At 37.7% G+C, this 24,600-nt stretch overlaps 1 protein-coding gene across 5 annotated transcripts; it reads left to right on the top strand.

The window, feature by feature from the left end:
• The first annotated feature begins 1,331 nt into the window (after positions 1-1,331).
• Positions 1,332-23,535, top strand: tfeb (transcription factor EB). Of its 5 annotated transcripts, none has more exons than XM_077603504.1 (12): positions 1,332-1,575; positions 10,309-10,381; positions 13,471-13,575; positions 13,644-13,811; positions 14,087-14,185; positions 14,559-14,747; positions 15,747-15,836; positions 19,352-19,469; positions 19,715-19,765; positions 20,112-20,187; positions 20,492-20,639; positions 20,831-23,535. In XM_077603504.1, exons 3-12 carry the CDS (start codon positions 13,546-13,548, stop codon positions 21,401-21,403), a joined length of 1,542 nt encoding a protein of 513 aa, XP_077459630.1. In that variant the 5' UTR covers positions 1,332-1,575; positions 10,309-10,381; positions 13,471-13,545; the 3' UTR covers positions 21,404-23,535. The 5 variants fall into 5 exon arrangements, with proteins under 5 accessions (XP_077459630.1, XP_077459625.1, XP_077459627.1 ...); XM_077603499.1 differs by having other exon boundaries at positions 19,709-19,765; XM_077603500.1 differs by lacking the exon at positions 1,332-1,575 and adding an exon at positions 7,726-8,044 and having other exon boundaries at positions 19,709-19,765.
• The last annotated feature ends 1,065 nt before the right edge of the window (positions 23,536-24,600 follow it).

Below are 24,600 nucleotides of genomic sequence, written 5' to 3'. Positions count from 1 at the left end.
CTCTCATTGATTTCCCTGAAACAAATAAAAAGGAGTATGCCCATATGAACTCCTGCCTGATTTTTGTAATCGACCATTTTATTCATTTAGGCAGATAATGATAATAAAGGCAGTGTTTCCATGTGTGTTACAACATAAGGAAAATAAACACATTGCATGTGGTACTGTAAGTATATTGGTGACATTTCCATTAGCTTTATGCAAGATTCAGTGTTTTGTATGTTGATTAATTTGAATTTGAAGGATCGGACCTTAATGAACCCAAATTCAGCATTGACCCATATTTCCATAATAGTCACTTTCTTCCTAAAATATATTTTCAAATAACCATAAAACTTTAAAAAGGTAATGTATATGTTGTCTTTGACGTTATTCCTCATGGGTTCTATTTATGCATACAGACACACAGGTATAAGTTGCGTCCAGCACATTCTACACTTAGAAATTAAAAGCAGACTGCTGCTTCTAAGTACATTTACATCTCCTGTAACAATTTATATATAAATATATATAAAAACATTTAAAACACTAATTTACTGTGCCATTTTTTGCTTCATGACTAAATGGATGCTCTAGAGATAAACTGACATTTAAATTTCATTTCTTGAGGGTAATTCATTCCTGTCGCCTGCAACTGGAAACATTTGCTTAGATTAACATAATATTCATTAATCTTATCAACCTCTAGTCTAGCCTATCCACAGGAACTATAAGCATTGAAATGTTTCCCACAACATGCATTTATCACGGTATAAATTGAATGCAGTGAATCACATTGTACACGAGTTGAACACATTTGTGCTCTGCTTCTATTTTGCTTTATTTAATACATAGCCTTTTTTGAATATCTCACTTTACCTCATGCAACCCTGTTATGCATCTTATCAGAATAAGGCATCCCACAATTATTTACATAAGTCTTTCCTGCTGATGAACTGTAACAGCTACATTTTACCACTGAGAAAAAGACAATCGAATGGATTTGCAACCCTGTTACCTATCATTGAGGGACATATGGCAGAAAATGAGAAAAGTGAAGGTTTACTTCAAGAATTTTAAAGGCAAAATGGCCAATTCTGGAATAACTCATATGCTCATGCAAAATACAATCATCTAACTATAAATAAAATAATATATATTGCTTGGTTATATAACATTGGTGTGATTTAACATTCAAACTAGACAAAAACTAAGTTGCTTCTTTGGTTTTTGGTCTAGTTGATGACCTGTTCCTTGTCTGTTGTGAACTACACGTCACTTTCTAAAATTAGTCGTTCCGGCTGCTTGTGCAGAGGAACTACATTACCCATAAGCCCTACACGAGATGTCATTGGTGGCTGCACAGGTGACTGGCCAGACGCGCACAGGCGACCGCAGTTCGACGGTAACGTTGCGTGCTGCGTAGCAACATGTGGAAGTGGATCTACCGAGAAACACATCGTTTTGTGGCGTTTTCTTGATCAACTCATCACGATTTTTATGCCAGTGGTTCTTTTTTTCCCCCTGGCTGCCAACTACATAAAGGAAGTTGTCGCGAAGCTACTTTTGACTGCATTCTGTTGACCTTCAGAATTGGTACGTGTGACATTTCACCAACACTTCAGTTAATAATGACGTCATTTATCCAAACTTTAACTTTATTTTTTAAATTTGTTTTGTATTTTTTTGGGTTTGCATTTTCCAAAACTTAGTTTTTATTTACTCTTCCAAAATGGGAAGGCAGATGTAATATCGTTTTTAAAAATAGTCTCATCTTACACGTCATCTGCTGTACATGGCATAGTCATTGGTGATGAACTACAGCAGAAATATTAAAATGCCATTTTATTTTCGCTCCAAATCACGATTTTCTCATTTGATAATGCACAATCGGCTCTGTCTCATAGACAGTCTGTCTCTTGTCATTTCTGAGCCATAGCCAAGTCAGTATCAGTAACAACACCTCAGTCCCTGGCTGTGTTGCTATGTATAAACTCTTGATTATATAAACTATACTGTCCATTCAATTACTGCGCTGTAAGAGCATTGTGCCAGCATATTGAAGTTAACACACAGGTCTCCTTTTTGCCCTCAAACCTTGATCACCACTGGTGATTAGTAGTGGGCATATAATTAAATTACAGTCTATCTATACCAAATTTTGTAAGGCTATCATTGTGTCACAGTAGTGTAATGATTTTTGATTATTTTTAGTGTGATTAAATAGGGTGTGTGTTCTTCCAACTCACAATGACTAGAATTTAAAATTTAAAAAAAGATCCAGGTAAGAGGTTGGTTTTTAACTGTGTTGAATTTTTATCTTTCTTTAAGAGCTGATGTGGTCTAAAATTATTTTGACATTATTTTGGTATTACGCCCTGATCCCTGATTCTTCAATTCTGTGAACATCTAAGTCATTCTAAAGAATCTTGAAAACAGTATAGTTTAAAAGTCATAGTGGAAATGTCAATCTTGTGCTTTCCTTTCTTGGCCCGTTTCCTAGAAACGTTCTCGTGACATTCTCAACCATTAATAACAAAAGGAGATCAAAAACTTTATCTGAAATGTGTGCTTTTGTAGTGTGGCAAATTTCAAAATGAGGGATTTATTTTTAAAACAAAAACTGGATGAATTAGGGCAATAAAAATGGTATGCTAGGTCTGTTATGAGGTACAGAGTTAAGAAATCAAGGTATTTACAGTTAATTGTAATTTACAGGAAGTTCACATGATTGCAGAGGTCAGCTGACAACTGTAGTGTTTATTTCTATCACAAGGTTTTTTTTTTTTTAAAAGGGCGAAAACCCACGCAGGTCTGGGGACAACATGCAAATGCCACACAATCCAAAACAAGATGATATTAAAACCTCCAACTGTTGCTTAATATATTCCTGTGGGCAAATATTGGTATGCACTTACACAAAGTGGACGGTTCAGTTGCAATGAGAACCTACATGCCTCAGGGCACATTTCCACTTCATTCAGAAATTCCCATTAAGTGCTCCTATTCATAATGTTTTGTGTAATATGGTGACAAATGTTTCCACAGTATCACCTATTTTCTCTCAATCTTGCTTCTTCAAAAGGTTTCAAATCTGCAAAGTAGATGCTGAATTAACGTATTTCAATGTAATTGAAGCAATATAGAAATCGTGCCTTTTAAAATTAAAGTCTGCTTTTTGTTATTTATTGCTCCTGTCTGTATGACCAACTCTGCATGGAAATGAGGTGCCTAGTGAAGTGAGGCTATATTGGGCAGTCATTTCATTCTCAGGGACGCAATTAGACTGCTGTGTAGTCTTAGAAAATGTTTAGCTCCTAATCCGACCATGCACCATAGTTCATCAAACAAGGCCTAATGAGTTTTTTTGTGTGACAAAACTCAGCCTTTTGTGTTCTGAGGTGCACTGACAACAGATTCATTTGGAATGTAAAAAGACAGGTGTTAGTTGAGATGATTAACAGGTAGGCATCACCAAGAGCGATTTGTTGATAACTCCCTTAAATTCATTGCTGTTGAGGTAGCAGACCTTATTTGTTTTCCAATGGAAGAAAAGTGTTGCTTATGAACTTCCCAATTGTTTTTATTTTATATATATAAAAATATGAAACAAAGTAAAAGTATTAATAGAGCTTCAAAATGAGGGTTAAAAATCTGGCTGGCCCGTTAGATTTCAGGTGCTGTATTGTGTCTTTGGTGACTATGCGCAAACCATACTCCAGTCAAGTGCCAATTGTTAATTGGTACTAAGAGAAAATGAATACATATTTGTTAAAGTTAAAATCAGCTTCACCATTGCGCTTTCATTGATGGTGCAACCAACTTGAACGTCATTTGTCATGGTCACATTTTACGTGCAATATATTGCTACATTTCAAAGACACGCTAAAAATTCAGCAGGTCCTTTGTGGATGTGTTGTAGTCACGCCCAATACTCCTTTGTCTTTTTCAAATGCGCTGTGATCACTCCTTGTTTCATTTCTAGAATCTGGTGAAATTACTAATTTGTGAGTGGTGTTTTAAAGTAAGCAGAATGAGAGTATCAGAAGTTCGTTAACACACTAAACTGGTGGTTGGTTTAAACTAAAGGTTGACCGATACAGTTGTGCTTAGAGATCCAAATTCGGTTGAGTTTCTAACATAGCTTCAAACATTAAGCATCTCCAGAATCAACTTTTCTCTTTGAAATGAGTTACCAACAGACTGTACTCTACTCCATTATTATCCAGTAATGGGTCAAAGTGAGATGGGATACAACTACCAACATCTGTGCAATGCATATGGAAAAGTGTGCTTGTGAGTGGTCATATTTCAGCCTCATTGGGCTTGTTTGCCTGCAAGTGTTGGTGATGGCGCTAATTTTCCCCAAGTAAACAGATGTATCCATGCACACACACAGAGGTTAGGTTAGTTTGATGTACTGTAGAGAGAAAGTGCAGCAGGTGTGTGCAAATACAGCTTCATCTACCATATGGACAGGGACTGTTTTCTTTGGCTACGTGGCTGAGTGAGGAAGCCTCTGCCTGACCGGTTGGGTTTTCCTGAAGCAAAAACAAAAACGACTAAAATTGTCGCGAAGCATTACTTCTTTGAAACCAGGGGAATGACAATTTTGCATGTGATCTTTGACAAGATGACCCATGATCTAGCAGAGGTGAGTGTGGGTGGGATATTTTTTAGGCATGTGCAGAATGTGTGACTCTACTTCCCTATCATCGCTCATTTCTTCTGTCTCATATCCTCTTTTGACTTGCAAACTTTAGTCTCTGTCTTACTCAACCTACTGTTTTTTTTTTAGATGAGGTCTAAATAACAGCATATTTGTTGTTTTGATCAACTGCACGGATTGTTTGACTGTTGCCCGCACTTTATTTGAACTAAAGCCTCACACGACCTTATAGAGACTTAAACTTCAGTTTAACATATTTTTCAGAATTTTAGTTTCACCCACAGCAGCCCTTGGGGTCTGGTTTGGACACCCCCTATTCTCTCGCTAGTTCAAGAACTAGTTGGTTTCACTTAAAATATCATGTTCCTCAGATTGAGTTAAAAAACTTCGACTGGATTGACTGAAATGATTGTCCAAAAGTATTCAATGAAAGCCATCACTCACAACCACATCATACTTTTTGCATTGACAAAAAGATCACACATTCTGATATAATAAGCAATAAAATGATTAAGCCAACCGTCTGGAAATTCATGCGTCACACATTGTCCTTAAAACAGTAACTGTACTTGAGTTAGTGATTTAGCTATTTAAACATTTCGTATTTTGATTACTGAAGCAACCTTGTTTTAAAAGACAAATTTGCGATAATCACATTATTGTAACCTCTTTGCTTTTGTTTCAAAGGGGCAACACTTTATACTTTTTTAAAGTGAAATTTTAGAGGCAATATGTGGCTTGCGTTAATTTTGTGTGACCTTTATCTGGCTACTGATCTCGCAAATACCTCCCATTGCACTTCGCTGTGCTTGGTGACTTTCAGCCATGCAGAGAGTAATGCTGCAGGGTGGTTTTGCTGGTTCTTGCACATGCTCAATTTCTCAACCTTCCTTGTACTTCATTTGTTTACCCAGTGTTAATAATGGACACTGAATATGTACTGAATAGAATTATTATTATTTTTCAATTCCAATTTTATTAACATGGGCATTTTTTGAAATCCTTTTGTTTTGACGTAACATCACTTTTTAGATTTCATTGTGTTTGTGCTATTTATTTTTGTACCTGAAATTTCAATGAAATTAGAATTCTTATCTCTCATTAATATCATGATGTTCCACAGTTAATGCATCAGTAAATCCTGATGTGTTGGGGCAAATAGCTCACAGCAAGATCTGCAGAAACTCATTTAAATTGTACTTCAGCTTTGTCGGTACCAAATAGAGGCTTGATCTTTCTACTGTTTGTCTTATAGTTGATCATTGATTATTAAATCCTCGTGAAACCATGAAAATGATTAAAATCTATCAAGTAGATATTATCCTCTGATTTATATTCCAGGATCAACTTACTAATTACGAAGTAACTGTGAAAATAAATATTGACAAATGAACCCCATTGCCAATGAATTGGAGATATTGTGCAAAACATGAATAAAAAAAGCTTAAAATGATTTTCTAATTCTAAAATGCATTCAATAGTTTTTTTGACTTTGCGGATTATATGCAAAGATTTCTCCAGATTCCCTGAATTTGGGAATTTAAAAAAAATGGAACATAAATAATGGAATCCCAAAATTCCCTGCAACAATATATGTTGAGAAGCATTGTTTGGAAATGTATGGGTATTTGGATGGGTGGATGTTGAAGCTTTCTTTTACACTTAATTATTTCATGAATCGTTTTCTGTCTAACCTATTCTTCAGACTAAGAACTGGACTAGGGCCTAGGACCCATTTATGTTAGTGCTGCTGTTGAGTTGCTTTAAAGCAAGCAAATTAGGTATTTAGCGCCTCTGATAGCGACTCGTTTTGGTCTAATTTTGTCACAAACCCTACCCCAATAATTTGTGATGTTTTGCCAAAAGAGGACAAGCCAGTTTAGTACGTCAGTAATAATTTCCATGCCTTCACTTTCCTTTAATGATTGGCTGTTCCTGACAGGGATGTAGGTTTCCCAGCCAATAAACGGAGGGCCTAGAGGGGTCCTGCCCCGAGACCAAAATAACTCTGTAAATACACTGCGGGCACTATGAGAGCAGGAGCTGGCCCAGTGATAAATGCTTTGTGTACAAACAAGGCATGTTTGTCAGCCGGGTCCTGCTGAACTATGTGGGCCGATTAATGTTGCTCTTTGTTGTTATAGGCATCCACCACTCATGGAGGGGCACTTTAATACCAATGTTTCTGTCCATTCATGGAAACAACTACTGAAAGTGGGTTACATACAGGTAGTATGCTGTAAACACTTATTAATATATAGCACTCAAATAGACATCCTGCGTGGATGCTCTCTAAAAGCTGATGTGGATTACATATCAAAACTCTTTCCAAGTCTTATTTAATATTTTTATATTATACCATGTGGACACTTGCGGTTTATAGTCCAATGGAGCTTATGTATATGGCAGTGGTTCTTAACCTTGTTGGAGTTACCGAACCCCACCAGTTTCCTATGCACGTTCACTGAACCTTACTTTAGGGTCAAACAAGATATTATTTTTTCAAATTCAAGATATATAAATTCCTTGCAGCACTAAATGCCCAAGGAATGTCACGTGATCATCTGCAGCCAGTGACGGTCAAGCGGGGCATGTTATTGAATAGACATGAGTCGATGTGTCTTGACCTCCACGGAAGAGGCCGCACCAAACCCCTAGGGTTCGATCGAATCCAGGTTAAGAACCACTGGTATATGGATAAATACATTGTCCAATTTGTCAGCGTGGCTTTATTTATTATCATTGTATTTATTTATTGTCAGGTGCGAGTATAGTCCAACAACTACTGGAGTTTAGTCCATAGTGCAAAATTGGAAATTTTTTTCTAGGTTCATTGTTGCAAACATTTATAAAGACAGGCGGAGTGGAGATGTTAAGGGTATATTTCAGTGTGTTTGGGTGTTTTTGTTATTGTAGTCTACCAAAAGGCCTTAACAAAGCCAAAATACAACTAAGTTCAGTCCAAAAATGAAATATTTCACGACTTTTCTGTTTATTTTTCTTTTAATTCATCCATTTGAATGAGCAGTTCATGGTTGTACGTACATATCATGCGAAGATCAAGAATGGGGCTGAAGTAGCCTGCAGTAGACAAGAAAAACAACATTGGAGATGCATTTTCTAGACAAGCTTCCTCTTGTTAACTTCAGCCATCAGACTAATTTAGCGGAATAGTAGAAGTGGGAGGAGGAAGCTCAGCTGGCGTCTAGAGAGAAAGAGAGAAGGTGGGGGGTGCAAGAAGATGACGAAGAGTGCCTGTAACTCCACTAGTTGCGAGTAGTGTCACAAATATTGAAGTTGCTTTTGGAGGCTCTGCAAGCAAAGTGTATCTGTTAGCACGCGGAAGACCACTTTTCACAAGGATATGTTGATTTTAAGATAGTTGGAGAGTTGTCGGTAAGAATTTCAGCTTCTACATTCTGCAGATGACAAAACTTTCTGATGGCATGTATGAACTAAACCGAAACAACTTTAGAAACTACAACATTATCATTTAATAATGCCTGTTTAAAACGTTGTTGCTCTAAAGATTACCACTTGAATACAATCCTTGGCAAGAAATGTGTACTTTTATTATGATAGAGCACAATTTTCAATTTACAAGCATACAGCATGTGTTAAATATGACGCCAGGGATTTTGCTACAACTGGTTGTATATCATGCGATCTGAATGCGAACACCTTTGTACAAAGTGTACTCTAACTCTAAATGATATTTGCCCAACCAGTTTGGTTAGGAACAAAATGGTCGATTTTATTTTTCAGGTATTTACATTTGTCACAATTTTCTTTAAACTATTTATGTAGTCTAAAAACAAAAGCCAATATCTCACTTATTTTAAAATTCAAATGGTTTTCTAAATTGTTTAGAAAACAATATTTATGAGATGGTATGTTGTTTTCCTCTTGTATGGAGGGTAGTTGCATCACCTCTGACTGAAGCAGTTGTGATAACTGATGAAGGAAAAAAAGGGAAGTGATGCTCTGTTTGGTTGATGATTTTCATCTTTTTCTTTCATAAACCTTGGCGGGTGCTAATATTTACACATTCACTTTTAGTGATTGGTCTAGTTATAGACATTTATTTTGCATTGTGAGTGAGGCACTAAAATGAAAATTATTGTAAACTGCTAATGGGGACAACAAGGGGTGATAACAAAACACTTGAAGAAATTGACTTTTTAAAAATAAAAAACATAAAAAAAATAAAAAAAAGATTGCCCTGGCCAGATCGTTTTCTTGCACTTGGGTAAATTTGTCGTTCAAGTTCAGTAGTTCATTTGCGGGCATAAGAGAAGCCATCTTCAGCGACTATGGAGGTTTCTTTCCAATCATAGATATTCAAGAGTAGTAGTAATTCCACCGTACTTCACAAGCCTTATGTGATGGCCGTCGCTTGGAAGGCTTTCCAATCCAAGGAGATGCATGGACATTCAAAAATAAGTTGCATCCTGCTCATTTCTGAACAAATTTTCCCAAAGTCATTTTTTTCAGTTCCAAAAAGGCCTCAAAATACTAGTTATAATAATAAAATGTCATTTCTAATTCCCTTATCATAATTCTATGGCATTTTATGCAACGGTATGCCGTTTGTTCTTTCTGTTTTCTTGCTATCCCCACGCATGGAATGTCCTGACGTCTACACAATTAGCCTCACTCTCGACACGCAGGTGAAAGGGGACATGCCATATTGACTGATGTTCATACCTTGAATACCCTAATTGTCTAATTGGACCGGGCAGGCGCAGATTCGATTCCCGCTGGTGGGAGTATGATTCCGAGTGTGAATGGTCGTCTATCGCTCTGTGTGTCCTACGGCTGATTGGCGACCAGTCTAGAGTGTATTCTGCCTTTCGGCTGAAATCAGATGGGTTAAAGAGAGTTCAAAAAAATAAATAACACGGCTAAAGCTGGATGTTGTGATGATGCAAGCAAAAATCTTCAAAGCTCGCTAGCCCACCTCCCACCACTGACAGTATTTCTTTACAGGGAGTTGCTTTAAGGCTTGGGATAAAATTATACTCTGAAGAGGAACGGTTGTTGGGGACAATATTCAGATTGGTCAGTTGGAAACCATGTTGCGATGATTTAATGGTTTCACACCTAAGGAGGGGAGGGGGGGTCACACACCTGTCATGTTTCGTATTTGAACATGTCCCTCATTTACACTGCTTTTACCAGTCTATGCTTTTTCATCTGTTCGATGTTTTCATTTACCAGTTTGCCAAACTTCTTCAAAATTTAAAACCTTTGAGTTGTGTCTCAATTTAGGGGCACAAAGGTTTTCAGGGGAGACAATTTAAGTATGAGAAAAAGAAATCAAATTATTATTTTTTTCAACTTAAAAGCAACATTGTGAAAGAAAAATCAGTTAAATCAATTAAATCTATTAAAGGTTTGAGTGAGTAGCTTCAAATGATTGTAATGTCTGGGCGAATGCTCGTATATATATTCAATAATGTATTTGTATTTGTCTTGTTCACTCTTTCTGTTCTAAATTGATTATTTACATCATAGGCAGCCAATGAGTTAATGTTATCAAAAAGGGGACTCACTGAACACAATTGATTTTTTAACCAAGCATCTTCTTTGCCCTTTTTGTCTGTTTCTGTCTCATCCCATCTGTACTCTCCTCCATCATCACCATCATCACGCTTCAGCTTCCAGACATGTAGTCAGCAGCAGAAACACAGCGTATTCCTGTTTGAAAACATTTTTTTTCTCTCAACCAAGGTAAATATCCATCCATCAAAACACAATGTGAATATGATATATTACATTGAAGTGAAACTCATTCAATCTAGAACCACTATCTGAGCTTGTTCATTCTGCCTGCTCTTTCTCCATCATCCTGCATGCTCCTAATACTCACAATACATGCAATTTATTTTGAGGCTTCTAGTTGTGGAAGTGGAGCCCAACAGAATCTTGGGCTTGTGTGTACAGCCGTAACATGTGATGTGTGTCTGTCTTCATCCAGAATGTTTGGTCTGATGTTGTCGCCAAGGGCTGTAGATGTTAATGTTTGTGATGTCATATTTTTCCGTACCAGCCAAATGACAAAATCTTACCAAACATAACCTGTAACTGATGACACCGATTAAGGCTCAGCTCAATCCACACACAAATACAGACGTACACAATTATGAGAGAAGAAAGCATACGTGATTCAGCGCAATGTTGGATCAGGCTCCTGAAAAGGAGAAAAGACAAATCAAGCATGTTCTTTATTTTCTTTTACCCCTTACTCATCTTTTGTGCCTGTTCTGGTCTGCACTGAGGCTGATTGACAGCATTGCAATGCCTTTGGAGAGAACTTTGGGGTCAGATCTGTAAACATTTTCTGAACTACTTGGCAATAGTGCATCTGTTTGCTGTAACCGAGAGTTTCGTGCATTTTGTGCATACGTTTTAATGTGTGCAAACCTCTTTGTGTTGAGGTGTTTATGCTCTATTTCATTTTTAGCCCTGTCCCTTTGGCTGCTAAAAATCTATCGTTGGCATGGCACACGTCTAAAAATAGGCACACGTATTAACACCATATCTGTGAGCACAGGTGCGATGACTCTACAGTGCCCCCAAGTGTGCGTCTATGTCACATTCAATGACAGATGTGTTTTCCGGGAAGAAGTAAAGGACTCACGTATACACAGTCTTACAATATGTGCATGTTGGTGACTAATCTATACTGTTGACCTCTGAGCCCGACTTCCTCTGCTCCATGTCTTCCCACTGGCACTCACTGTTTGAAGTGCTGGGGGCTTGTGACATCACAGCGTTCGACACACAATGATCCTGCTGTCCCTGCTCTGCGTCACAGATGCCTGCTTCCCCCGGTGAATGCTTGGCAATGGGAAGACCAGTGTGGGATTTTATACTGCCTGGTAGCCGTGTGTCACCAATTGAAAAAAGGAAGTGATAGCTCAACCATGTGGTATATGTCTAATTCACGACACTACTGTACGAATTTTACATATCATGGCTGAGTCACCGCTGAAAGCTATACACAAGTTACATAATGTGTGTACAGCGGCAGGACTGAAGAATAGAAATGTCATTGTGATAACAGTTTTTAAGAGTGGTAGAAGTATTGGAAGTTTCACTTGATTTACAACCGATTGATATACTTTTACTTTTCCATTTTGGATCATAAGCAGGGGTGGGCAAACTATTCCACAAAGGGCCGTAGTGTGTGCATTTTTTCATTCCAACCCATCAAGAGGACACCTTTTCACCAATCTGGTGTCCTATAAGTGCAGTCAGGTCCTTCTTGTTTTCTGCAGAAATCTCATTGATTAAACTGTCTATACTGGATCGGTTGGAACAAGAATCTGCACTCGCAGTGACCCCTGAGGACCGGTTTGCCATTTCATTTCATCACTTGGGGTCAAAGATCTAAGTCGTCATTTCATTTTGATCAAACATGAAAAATAACAAGGTTGTATATTTGAGTTAGTAATATCCCATCTTTGGCACAATAGCTCTTCTACTTTTATAGTATTCCAGTACTCAACTATATCTGCATCTAGTGAACATCTATATAAGACATAGTATTGTAGTGTGATATGGCCAGTAAGGGTTTTGAGTGTGTACACGTAGTTCAGTAGTTTGATTTTGTCTAATGTGAGTGTTTCAATTTGTCGTTCTGCATGTGTGCCTGTCTTTCATGTGGGCGATCCAATGGGCACAAAGCGGGCAGTGTATGCCCCCTCTTGTGCTGAAATGTACACTTTGGACAACAGGCAGCTTCAGCCTTTCTCAATAGGAGCTGCCCTTCTTATTGTACCTCACGCACAATGACCTTTTCTTTCTATCTCTCTGTCTCTTTTTCCTCTGTTTTCTCCTCTTCGTGACCATGAACGTCCAATGTTTGAGTCTCGTTCTGATTGGTTGTTTAGAACCTCATGTAACCACTTATTTGATTCTCAAAACAATGTCATGGAAAATGAAATAGAAAACTCACTTCCCAGCGCACCTTTCCGTGGCTCCAGATGAGCTTAGTCATGAACACGTGTTATTATAGAAGGGGAACTGGGACTCCCCACTGATTTTTTTTTTTTGTGAGCGCATATTGCAAGACTGTGTATGCGTGAGAGAAAACGGAAGGAGGTGGTTTAAAAGTGGTCCGGGTGTTCCCTATTTTCCCTTTACTCACACGACCAGAGTCAGCATTATTGCAATATGTTTTAAAAATTCCATTACCCGTGATTAGCGCCTTTATCAACATTTTATTGTCATTGGGTCAAACATGACAGCCCAACTTTCTGTTATTGTTTTAAACTGATAGTGATCTTGTTAGCCATCCTTTCGTTTTTGTTTTCCAAAGTGGCTGAAAGTAAGGATGGATGCGCGCCAGCCAAAAGCACAGCACATGTATCTAGACAAAAAGCCATAACCGTCATACCCAAATTGGTTCCTATAGGCACATCTAATGTAGAATCTTCACTTAATGCTGCATGCAAGCTCTATACTCAAAAGAAGGGTTCAAATATTTTCCCAGAAACTCTGAACTATCATATGCTGACCACTTTTACTTCCTGACTAATTATTCATCATCCTAAAAGAAATGAAAAAAGGGAAATGAAACTTTCCTCTTGCTCTTTGTCATGTCCGATGCAATTTGGTTTCTTTTGGGGGAATAATCAAGGCCGAAAACACTTTTTCACCAAAAATGCACATTTGGAACAGTAAACATAGTTCTTCCCTCAAATGTTGCAGTTTTTTTGTGTCTCTCGGGTATGTAACAGAATTGTTTAGAATTTTTTTCAACCTAACTTTTGAAGACTATGACATATTTTAACCATCTAACACTTTCATAACAGCATTCACTACCTGTCGGACTGGACTGCTGTGCATTGACTTCGTCTCGCCCTCCCCTGCCCCCTCGACCCCCAGCAATGGCCTCACGCATTGGTCTGCGGATGCAGGTAAAAGACAAGATTTTTTGCCATCCCTCGTTATTGCCCGTTTGTAATCACACTGTTTATTTTCTTAGCTGATGCGAGACCAGCTGCAGCAAGAGGAGCAGCGCGAGCGGCAACATCAGCAAAATGCAGCCCTGCAATACATGCAGCAACGCATGGCTGGAACACCTGCCCCCACTGCAGCTATCAGTGCCCCTCATAACTATCAAAGTATGCAGGTGCCTGTGGAGGTTCTTAAGGTCAGTAACGCAGTCGATTATAATAATTTTTTAATTGATTGTCAGCGCGTAGGAGTGTCATTTTTTCAGTTTATACATAACCTCCTCCTCTAAGAAATTCCCTATTTTCATATTTAATTCTTTGAGTGGCCATCTTTTACACAGTTATTCATAAATGTGTACTCTTTGCTTTTTACTATTTCATTTTGTGTTCTCAATAGCTGTGTATTTATAACTTATTAAATCAAAATGAATTAAAAAGTATCAATAAGAGGCCCAGCAATTCTGTTTTGCAGGTACAGACGCACCTTGAGAATCCCACAGACTACCACATACGTCAGTCTCGGAGGCAGCAGGTGAAGGAGTACCTCTCCACCACCTTTGCAACCAAACAGGTATCAATCTAGTGTTATCTGTATTTGTGCATGCTGAAAAAAATAATAGCATGTCAATTTTCGCTTGTTTTTAAAATGAGCACGGGGAAGGAAGTGAGTTGCCTTCAACACTAAAGAAAATCTCTGAAGGAGCACTGTGGCAACACAGAAATCGATCCCTAGGGGTCCGGTGAGTGGGTCTCAGGAGTTCGGTGTAGTCTCTGCCGCGGAGATCAAGACACATGGACTCATCATATCTATTCACAATAACATGCCCAGCTTGACCATCAATGGCTGCAGATGTTCACGTGACATTGCCTGGCCAAACAGTGCTGCGAGGAATTTATATATCTTGAATTGCATCATCCACTCTTCTTCTTCTCCTTTTCTTGAGGTGGTCCATGCTGTTGCAGGGCCAATGCCACCATCTCCTCCTGCTGCCATTGGGCCCACCGGGGGTTCTGCATCTCTACCCCCACCACTGCACTCTCCACACAAGCGCACCGAGCAGCTCATGAATGGAAACAGTGCACCTAACAGCCCAATGGCCATGCTGAACATTGGCTCTGGCCATGAGCAAGAGGTAGGCATTTTTGGGAAGAAAAAACAACTCGGGAGCTGTAAACATTTTTCTCTGTCATTTCACTTGTTGCTCACAAGAACTATTTTGAACAAATATACCTGAAATATGACCTTATTGCATGTATATAACATTATGAGGATTGAATATTATCCCCATTATGGTAACATTTTATGACCTATCGTAATGATTTAATTGGCCTTCTCTAAGCTGAAATGGCATTGTAAAATCCATTTGTGTCGTGTGCACGGTAGATGAATCAATGTGTTGACTAACAGACACTGGCATTCATTGAAGTTTAAATGCTTCATTATGGCCTTGTAGCTGCAATTACGACTTAACAAGTGACAGACAAACAGTTTACTATGCCAAGGCCCTTTGAACCTAGCAGACTTTGACCAAAACTTAGCGCCATTCTCAGCCTCTGTTTTGTCAGTCATACTAACAAGAAATAGACTCAGCAGTCCGACATAGAGAAGTCAACTTTTAAGTCCACTCTGAAACATGCGCCTGCAGGTGAGTTCACCTGAAGGTCTGGACATGCAAATTAGTGTCAGAGAGTTCAGCAGAAGAGAATTTAGCATGACTTTTAAAGGAAACACATTCTTCATTCCTTCATGTTTCTGGCCCGTGCCGTTCTAAAGATAACAATAGAGACCGGTACAAATAACTGCTGTGTAATATTGTGTACTGGTTTCTAATGTTGTGTATGCTTGATGCTATCATAGATGAATATATTTGGAGTAAATAGTAAAGTGATGGCATCTCTTTTAGATGTATTACGTATAATTACCGTGAATAGGACTTTTAACTTGATGGCTTTTTAGCAATGTAATCAAAGTCCTTTTGTTTCATCTCAACTGCTCTTCTACTCGACAAAAAAAAAAAAAAAAAAAAAAAATAATAATAATAATAATAATTATCAAAGCACTAATGTGGCTCAGATAACAACCTGTCTTTAGGGGTAGGCATGATATGAAAATGTAAATCTGTGCTTTTCAGATGGATGAGGTTATTGATGATATCATCAGCATGCAGTCCAGTTACGATGACGTCCAGGCCTACATAGATCCCATCCAGATGCCCAACACGGTGAGTTAATTGAACCAAACAGAATATTGAATGAATATTCTGAATGTCAAATTATTCACCAAAGTATTGACACACACTTCTTAATCAATACATTAATCCATAAGTGCAGAGTTCATCAACATTCACTTCTGATCTCATACATTTTGATGAATTGGGAAATATCTTTGGTTTTAACTTAGTACTAGCCTAATCATTCTGAATAAATGGACAGGAATTCTAAAACACATTCCAAAATGTTGAGATAATGCTTCTCAGACGAGTGGAAGCTATTATAGATTCATAGCGTAATAAAAGTACATTTTGTGTAATAACCAGGCAGAAGGAATTCTGGCCATAGGGTGTCTTTTAATGGTTACACATTTTTAAACAATGGTTTCGAATGCATTATATGCAATTATATGAAAACTGCAATACATTTTGAATGCATTATATATGCAATTATATGAAAATCGCAATATAATTTCGAATGCATTGTATGCAATTATCAAATCACAACTCAAAATATGTATTTTTTCCTGATTAACTATTCCACTGAGTCTATGTAGCATAATTTTCCACGCCTGAAATTGTCAATTTGTCTAAAATTATATATTATATTTACCGTAATATATTTTTATTTAAGTTTACCACTGTTTTGATAGTTTACTAATTATTCGTTTCAGAGATTCATATATATATATATATATATATATATATATATATATATATATATATATATATATATATATATATATATATATATATATATATATATATATATATATATATATATATATTTTTTTTTTAATACAAATGTGATGTGTCCCATGTTTATGCTGTTTACATTTTGTGTACAAACCCAAGAAACAATTTAGGATGTCATGATAGACCAGAACGCTCTCGCTTAACAACACAATGGTGATTATTGATCGCTACATGCTGAGTAAGGTTATACGCTTCCAACAAAAACATGTCAATTCAAGTGTGGGGGAAGGCCAAATAAGAATTAACAATTAAACAACCGGCAGTTAGCGTTCAACTTGTTTACAAGATATTTGGGAAAAAGGAGGAGGAGGTGGGGAGGTGCGCAAAAGTTGGGAGGAGGGAAGGGGAATGAGGGCAATTTGTGCAAAGGGAAAACAGGCTGAAAGTCCAGTTAGGGGAAAGTTCACTCCTGAATGTTGGTGGTTAAAGGAGTATCTTGATGAAATATTGGATCACTGCTGCTGAGGTCAGTGTCCCAGCACTGTCTGCCTCAGAGCAAGGAGGAAGGACCCCTCCGACCTTGCTGGGAAAGTAGAGGATGAAGGAGATGAATACGACGTATGCCATTGTGGACGTTTTTAAAGGGGAACAAATTCAGTTGGTAAGATGCTAATGTGTGTTCTTTTAATAAGTAGCTGTGATTATAGTTGACAGAGTCGGTTAGGGCTTCTATACTTGTTTTTGATTAGCGACTTTGAGGAGCAACATCGTGCCATCTTTAACACCAAGCCTCAGGTCACGGATTACATGCGGATGCACATGTAATGTGGGGGTGGAGAACGTTTCTTTGGTTTTTGTCTCTTTGCACAATACACAGCATTATTATGGTTGCTTGATTTAATCTCACTCTAGACTAGTATGAGTTGAAATGTCTTCTGAACTTTACTGGTTTCATTTAAGCATATTTATTTCCATACATTTGTTTGTCAAATGGCGTGCAACATCAGACAAATAGATTAAATTAGGATATTGATCAAAACATGTTGTAGTGTCAAGCTTTTAGACTGAATGAACTGTCAACTGTTGATAAAGACCATGATGTAGTAACATGCCCATACAGCGCAGGCCAAAAGTTTGGACACACCTTCTTATTCAAGTGTTTATTCTTTGGGATATTTACATTGTAGATTCTCATTGAGGGTGTTAAAACTCTTAATGAACACGTGGAATTATGTAATGAGAGAAATCCAAATTAAATAACTGAAAACATGTTTTGTATTCTAGTTTCTTCAACGTAGTCACCCTTTGCTCTTGGCATTCTCTTGATAGACTTCAAGAAGTATTTGCCTGAAATGGTTTTAACTTCACTGTTCTTAATTATTGGAATTTCTTGCTTTATCAATGGTTGGGACGATCATTTGTGTTGCATTAAAATAGGTGTATCCAAAGGTTTGGCCTGTACTGTATGTGTATATTTAGAAATAGAAATATGCATACAAATTGATTTTGTAATAGGTTTTCGTTTAGTCCGTCTCATGAAGCAATGAGTTAAACTCACTTGATAATCCTGAGGGGATTAAAGAGGCATACTCGTGGAATTCTTGGAATCTTAAAGTTTTGTAAGAGCTGGGAGCACCACTAAATACTAGTCACTTAGTATTCTGGAGTGAATGTTAAGAGTCCGTCAATGTGTAGACTTTTGCACTTAAACACGCAACCCCACTGTGCCATGTATAAATCAATTTCCTTTGGAACATGGAGTTGGTTGGTCAGTCAGTTAGATGGGTTTAGCAGTTCAACTAGATTTGCATCCTCCATGTTTAAGCATGAGATTTGACAAACTAGATTAAATAATTTGAGGGGCACCTGGTTAATATCATTATTTACATTTCAGAGAATGCATTTACACACAGAGCAACCTGTTTGTGTATTTGCTGTCTGAGGTCGCACAGTAGCCAGTAGATAAGGTATCGTTTCCTTTATACTTCTTTATCTTTAAAGCATTAGCGCTGTTCCGTTTGTCCTGGTGCTAGTGAACCGGTGAACATAATAGACAGCAAGGTACTTGGAAGCAAATCAATACTTTATACGATTAAAAGGGCTGAGCTGGAAGGTGCGATCTATTAAGAGGTTAGCCTGACACTAAAACATTGCTTTCAGTGTTAGTCTTAAAGTGCAAACTTTATAAGCGGGTTTTGTAGAGACTGAGGACATCCGAGGAGAGAATAAAGCCATAGAAACAGATAAGATACTGACAAGAGAATAACAGTTAATCATTCCAGAATACTTGTCAGAGAGTCCTTAGGTGTTATGTTGTTGCATTATTTCCAGTTAACTTCTCTTTTTTACAGCCCACTAAACAAGACTTCATAAAGGTACTTGAGTGGAGAAATGATTTCGTTAATGAGTTTTTTTCTGACCCATTGAGAACGAATGTTGTGGAGTGTGGCGCCTTTGACCTGCGTTTGACTTTAAGATTTTTATGATTGTCTTGATGCAATTATGTTTAGAAAAGAGTTATGCCAGTATGTGTATCGTAGTTTGTGTTTTACCTCAATGAACAAAAGCCCATGAATTCATTCCTAAAAAATGATAATTATACAAAAAACATTAGCATTATCTAAAATCCTAGAACTTCGGGGCCATACTGATAATATGGAATAATTCTGCCAAAGTTTATTTATTTTTTTAAATTCATGTAGATATTTTTTTTCTGATTCAATTAACTGCCCAGAATTCTCTTCAATTCGTTTTTTTTTCTTAATATGAAGCTCATTTTGCTAGTTTGATTTCTAGTCTTCTGATTGTGTTTGTATGCACCTTTTCCCCAGCTCCCTTTATCCAGCAGCCACTTGGATGTATACACAGGTCCGGGGATGAAAGGCCCAGCCATTGCAATGACCAGCAACTCCTGTCCTGCCAATCTAACTGTAAAGCGAGAAATTTCAGGTGCGACTATTTTGCATACTTTTTGATAAACGACTAATGTCTTTAAAATCACTATTCATGTAAGAGTGAAACAGACAAATATCCCTTTGGGAGGTTTTTTCTTCTTCTTTTCTTTCCCCCCAAATATAAACAGAGGTACTCACTCGCCCGTTATAAACCTTTTTCAAGAGTTGCCTTTTGTACTGTCTCATCATATATTTGTGTCAGCCGTGAGTTAATGACTTCTTGTTTTTGGAAAGATGCAGAAGCCCGTGCCCTGGCCAAAGAGAGGCAGAAGAAAGATAACCACAATCTCAGTGAGTTTCTTCCCCCTCCCAGCTTGCACTTTTCTTGTAAATTTATTGGTAATGTTGTCAATTTATACTTTGCATGCCATTATAGAGGGGCAACATACACACAGACACAAAGTATGCCTTAATATTGTAAGGTTGTACACCTTATTTTGCTTATCAAGTGGACATAGTGCAATGAGTGGGTGGATGGATAACCTGTAAAGTTTTTTTCTGCTCTCAATTTCATTGCCTATGACTGTGTAAAACATGTTGTTGGAGGCTGTATACTGGTTTGACCCTTTCTAAAAGATCTTTTCTTTATCATGTGTGTTTACTCGTCCTCATCTGTTTAACTTTGGTTAAATTTCAGTCGAAAGAAGACGGAGGTTCAACATCAATGATCGTATAAAAGAACTTGGTGCAATGATTCCCAAAACCAATGATCTGTAAGTATTTTGGGCTGTATTATACTTCAGTGTCTGGTTGTTAAAAATAATGATATTATTTGCTCATCTAAAGGAAACCATTTTGGGAAATTTCTTTACAAAGGCAATCAAACATGTCTAGTTAATAAGTGTTTCTGTTATAGGAATGTAAGTGACAATGTTTGGGATTAATGTCAAATACAATTTATTATAATTTTACTGTCCTACGTATGTGACAAGATAACAGTTTTGTGCACTATACCGACAGTATGTCCTATCACTGGTAGCTGCTATAATGTTTCCCATGTCTTTATGGCTTTTATAGGGATGTTCGTTGGAATAAGGGCACCATACTAAGAGCCTCTGTGGACTACATCAAACGTATGCAGAAAGACTCACAGAGGACCAGAGAGGTGGAGAATAACTTTAAAAGGATGGAAATGGCCAACAAACAGTTAATACTTCGGATTCAGGTCATTCTTCAAATACAAATACACTTTCTCAATATAAGGTGTAATGATGTTATGTTGGGAATATCTTCTTCACTCAATTAAATACAGCAGAAGAATACTGTAAACACCATACAAGATAAAAAATCTGAAGAAAAAAAATGTGCTTAATGTCCTCAGCTGCGATTTTCCTTAAAAAATGATTTTGTTAACAGGAGTTGGAGATGCAAGCTCATATGCACGGCCTACCCAGCAACTCACCATCTGGCCTGAACCCAGTAGATGTGTTGTCCCCATATGTCAAACAAGAAACCAACCACGAGGAGAACCTTTCCCACACTCAGGCGCAAGCTACACACCACCACCTAAACCACAACCACGCTCCTTCCCACCAGCCTCAGCAGCACCAATTTCTTCCACAGTCCCACCTGCAGCCCCCAAACCAGGCTCCTCTTGAACATCCTCGGCAGATGACCATGCTTCCTCAGCACCTCCAGACCCAGCCACCCATCCAGTACCCAGCCGTGGGCAGCTCACAGTCCTTTGACCTGGCCCAGTCGCTGGACTTGTGCGACGGAATGCCGGCCTTCTCCGACGGCATGTCGGGGTTGGGCGATCTGGGAGGACTGGATATGCAGGGCCGCAGAAGCGATATGAGTTTCCTCATGATGGAGGAGCCCTTGTCCCCCATGGGTGGGGACCCTCTTCTCTCCACCATGTCCCCAGAGGCCTCTGTCGACTCCAGCCGCAGATCCAGTTTCAGCATAGAGGATGCTGACATACTGTAGATATGCGCGCACCCCACATATATACTACACACTCCTCTAAACATGCTTTTAAAAAGATAAAACACTGTTGATACCAGTCCCACAATGCATCCAGTACATGTCAAAACTGATACCTTGCTCATCCACATGCAACACTTTACAACAAATCTGGATAAGACAGGAACTGAGGATCTTGAAACTTTAAAAGAATACTTTCAACGGGGAAACAAGTGCTGAGGTCGGTGAGTTCTCCAGTATGCCATGTTAATGACAGTGGTGGTCATTTTTTATCCGTAAGTAGATGCAATATTATGAAATTCATGTAGATTCTCCCATTTGCCAAATCACCACCGTCAATTATTACATGATACCGAATCAAGTACACACAAGTAGCAGCTTTATGGCCCTGCACGTATAATTTAGTCTTCGGTGATGCTGACGTCTCATTTTTTGTTTTCTAAATATTTAATTGCACAGTTTATCATCCCAATGCGCACTATGTGGTTGTTGTCACCCAGCGGCCACGAAGAGCATAGCGAAGCCTCAAAGTGGCCATGTTTTACTGTCTAACCCTCACTCTACATGTACTTTTTCCTCACACATCCACCACGAGTGTTGCTTTCTACTATTTGTTTCTGTTGGGGGGAGGGTGGGGTGGTGTTTTTTGGGGGGGGTTCACATCTTACTCAGGTACTTTCACAGAATTCACATGCAGGGTCATTTGACGTAAGTGCTGATGGGAACATGAACCATGGCCATGACTTGAGGCACTTTTTAAGGCCAAAGTTCATGACTAAAGTTAACACTGCAAGCTTTTTTTAATGGTAGGGGTAAACACACAGGGTGTTTTTTTTAAATGTAGTATAGGGTTACATTTAGTGCACACAAAGGTGGAAGATAAACACAGATGCAACATGTCCCACACACAAATGCACACACACTGTATATAATACAGCACCTTGTGTACTAAAGCTGTATTTGATTCAATCCCATACCAAGGCTCCTATAAGGAATGATGTTGTCCCAACTTGGTCTATTATAAGATTTTCCACTATCATCCAAAAGACATTTTGGTTGTTCTTGTTATCACGGGAGTCTGAGCATTTTGAATGGTTAAAAAAATGTGTTTTGTTCCGTCATTTTGAGTTGGGACACACAATTCATCGATGACAGGAAGAATAATGCACAAGTAATCAGTTTTTGGGTGGAGAATACAAACTATTTTGAACTCCTGTTGCCATGGCACAGTGATGTCATGTTTTTGTGACTTCTTCAACAAACCAGTTGCTACTGGGTCAGCAGTGCCTCTACCACTTGAAGCCAAGTATTAGTGCACATTTTAGCCTCAAATTCTTCAAGACACAATTAATCAGCAATCAATTTCATACCAATGACCACATTCTCAACCTTATTCACTTTTGTGATACAATAATGCCCATGCCCAATTTTAATTTCTTTTAGTTTTTTTATTTTAGTTTGTGTATACTATCTCCCAAAACACTATAAGCAATATTATTGTACAATAATGGTTATTATTGTTTTGCTGTTTTATGCCACTAAGCAGCTTTAAAGTATTGTTTTGTTTTGTTCTTTTCATTCACTGTATTCCAAAGCAGCCTTTTTCTTTTCCCCCTTAAAGCCAGTTCTTTAAAGCCAGCCTTGTAATACTTGAGTTGGCACTCCAAATTTTAATTGATAAGAATTTTTTTTATTTATATTTATATTTTTTAAATATGAAAAGCGGCATTTAATTTTCTCATTGTTACCTTTCGAACCCAAATAATACATGGAAGGTGATCTTATGTTCTAATCTCATTCAAATTTCTCCTATTGTGAATGTAAGGTTTAGCAATGTGTTTGGTCAGCAGGAAGTTGGTTTTGCTGTGCCCTTTCCCTTTTTAGTGATTGTGGTTTCCATGGAAACTGGAAGAATGACTTTACCACAACTCTGCATTGAGTTTTCACTTCTTGACCTTGTTTGTTTTTCCACCAGAGTTGTGCCTTCTCCCATTTCAACCACAGGACTTTGTTGACACCTTTGCCAACACTCCAAAGAATCGCTCTGGGACCCTTTATGTTCCACTTGAGAGCGCAATGTACAAACGAATTGGTCCTGTTTTGAAATAAGTTATAAAATGTTTTATCAGAATCCATTCATTTGTGTCAAGTGTATTGTTTGTATGGTCAGAGTTTTGTGTGTGTGTGTGTGTGTGTGTGCGTATGCTTAGGTGAAGGTTATGTTGAAGTTTAATACCATTACACTTTAATGGAAGAAAATTAACAAGAAAGGGAGAAAATGTAAAAATGAAGAATCAGCAAAATTATTACTAATAATTACTAATCTATTTAGATCCAATTTAGAAGCAACTTTTTAAGGGATCCTTGTCATTATACTAATGTCCACGAGGCGACACTAGAGATCTTTGGCTTGTTGAGTTGTTGAGAACAAATGCAGTCATAAACTGCCAAATGCTTGTTGAATATATATATATATATATATATATATATATATATATATATATATATATATATATATATATATATATATATATATATATATATATATATATATATATGTGTATATATGTGTATATATGTGTATGTATATATATATATATATAATATATCTATTATATATATATACATATACATATATATATATATGTATATGTATATATATATGTATATGATATATTATATACATATATATATATGTATGTATATTATATATATATATCATGATTTGCAAATCATAGTATGATTATTTGTTAATACACAACAAACATAAGTTTATTTGAAATGGAGTTGTCCATAATTGTATTTAATGCACTTGTATGCAATACTTTTTAAAATCCTGTCCCTTCATCACCTTTGACCTTGCCTGCCACCTTTTGTCCCTTTTCCCCTCACTCATCTTCTTGTGATGTATTAGTTCCAGGCTCCTTCGAGATGAACCATAAACTCTTTAATAGTCCTTCTTAACTTGAATAGAGGTAATCCTATTTCTAATCCACACACACACACATACATACATACACACAGACACACACACACACACACACAGACTGAGAGCATGCTAAAGGGTAGTAGTAGCGTGTGCAGCCCATCCACGGGCACATTCTCCAGGGTCTTTATGATGCTAATGTACTCCCTGGTCTAATAAATCCCTGTAGAGCTGCATAGAGTAGATCTTATGGCTCACTCCGATCACCACCTCC

This window comes from Stigmatopora argus, chromosome 6 (genome assembly GCF_051989625.1).
Source record: "Stigmatopora argus isolate UIUO_Sarg chromosome 6, RoL_Sarg_1.0, whole genome shotgun sequence".
Lineage (NCBI taxonomy): Eukaryota > Metazoa > Chordata > Actinopteri > Syngnathiformes > Syngnathidae > Stigmatopora > Stigmatopora argus.
This window is presented reverse-complemented; position numbering and strand designations above follow the sequence as displayed.

What these genes read in the sequence shown, in the direction of transcription:
- tfeb (XM_077603501.1), top strand. Translation starts at nt 13,546, where the DNA reads ATGGCCTCACGCATTGGTCTGCGGATGCAG. An exon ending in GCTCTGGCCATGAGCAAGAG is followed by an intron (nt 14,748 to 15,746) that starts GTAGGCATTTTT and finishes TGTGCTTTTCAG; the next exon opens with ATGGATGAGGTTATTGATGA. An exon ending in GAAAGATAACCACAATCTCA is followed by an intron (nt 19,766 to 20,111) that starts GTGAGTTTCTTC and finishes GTTAAATTTCAG; the next exon opens with TCGAAAGAAGACGGAGGTTC.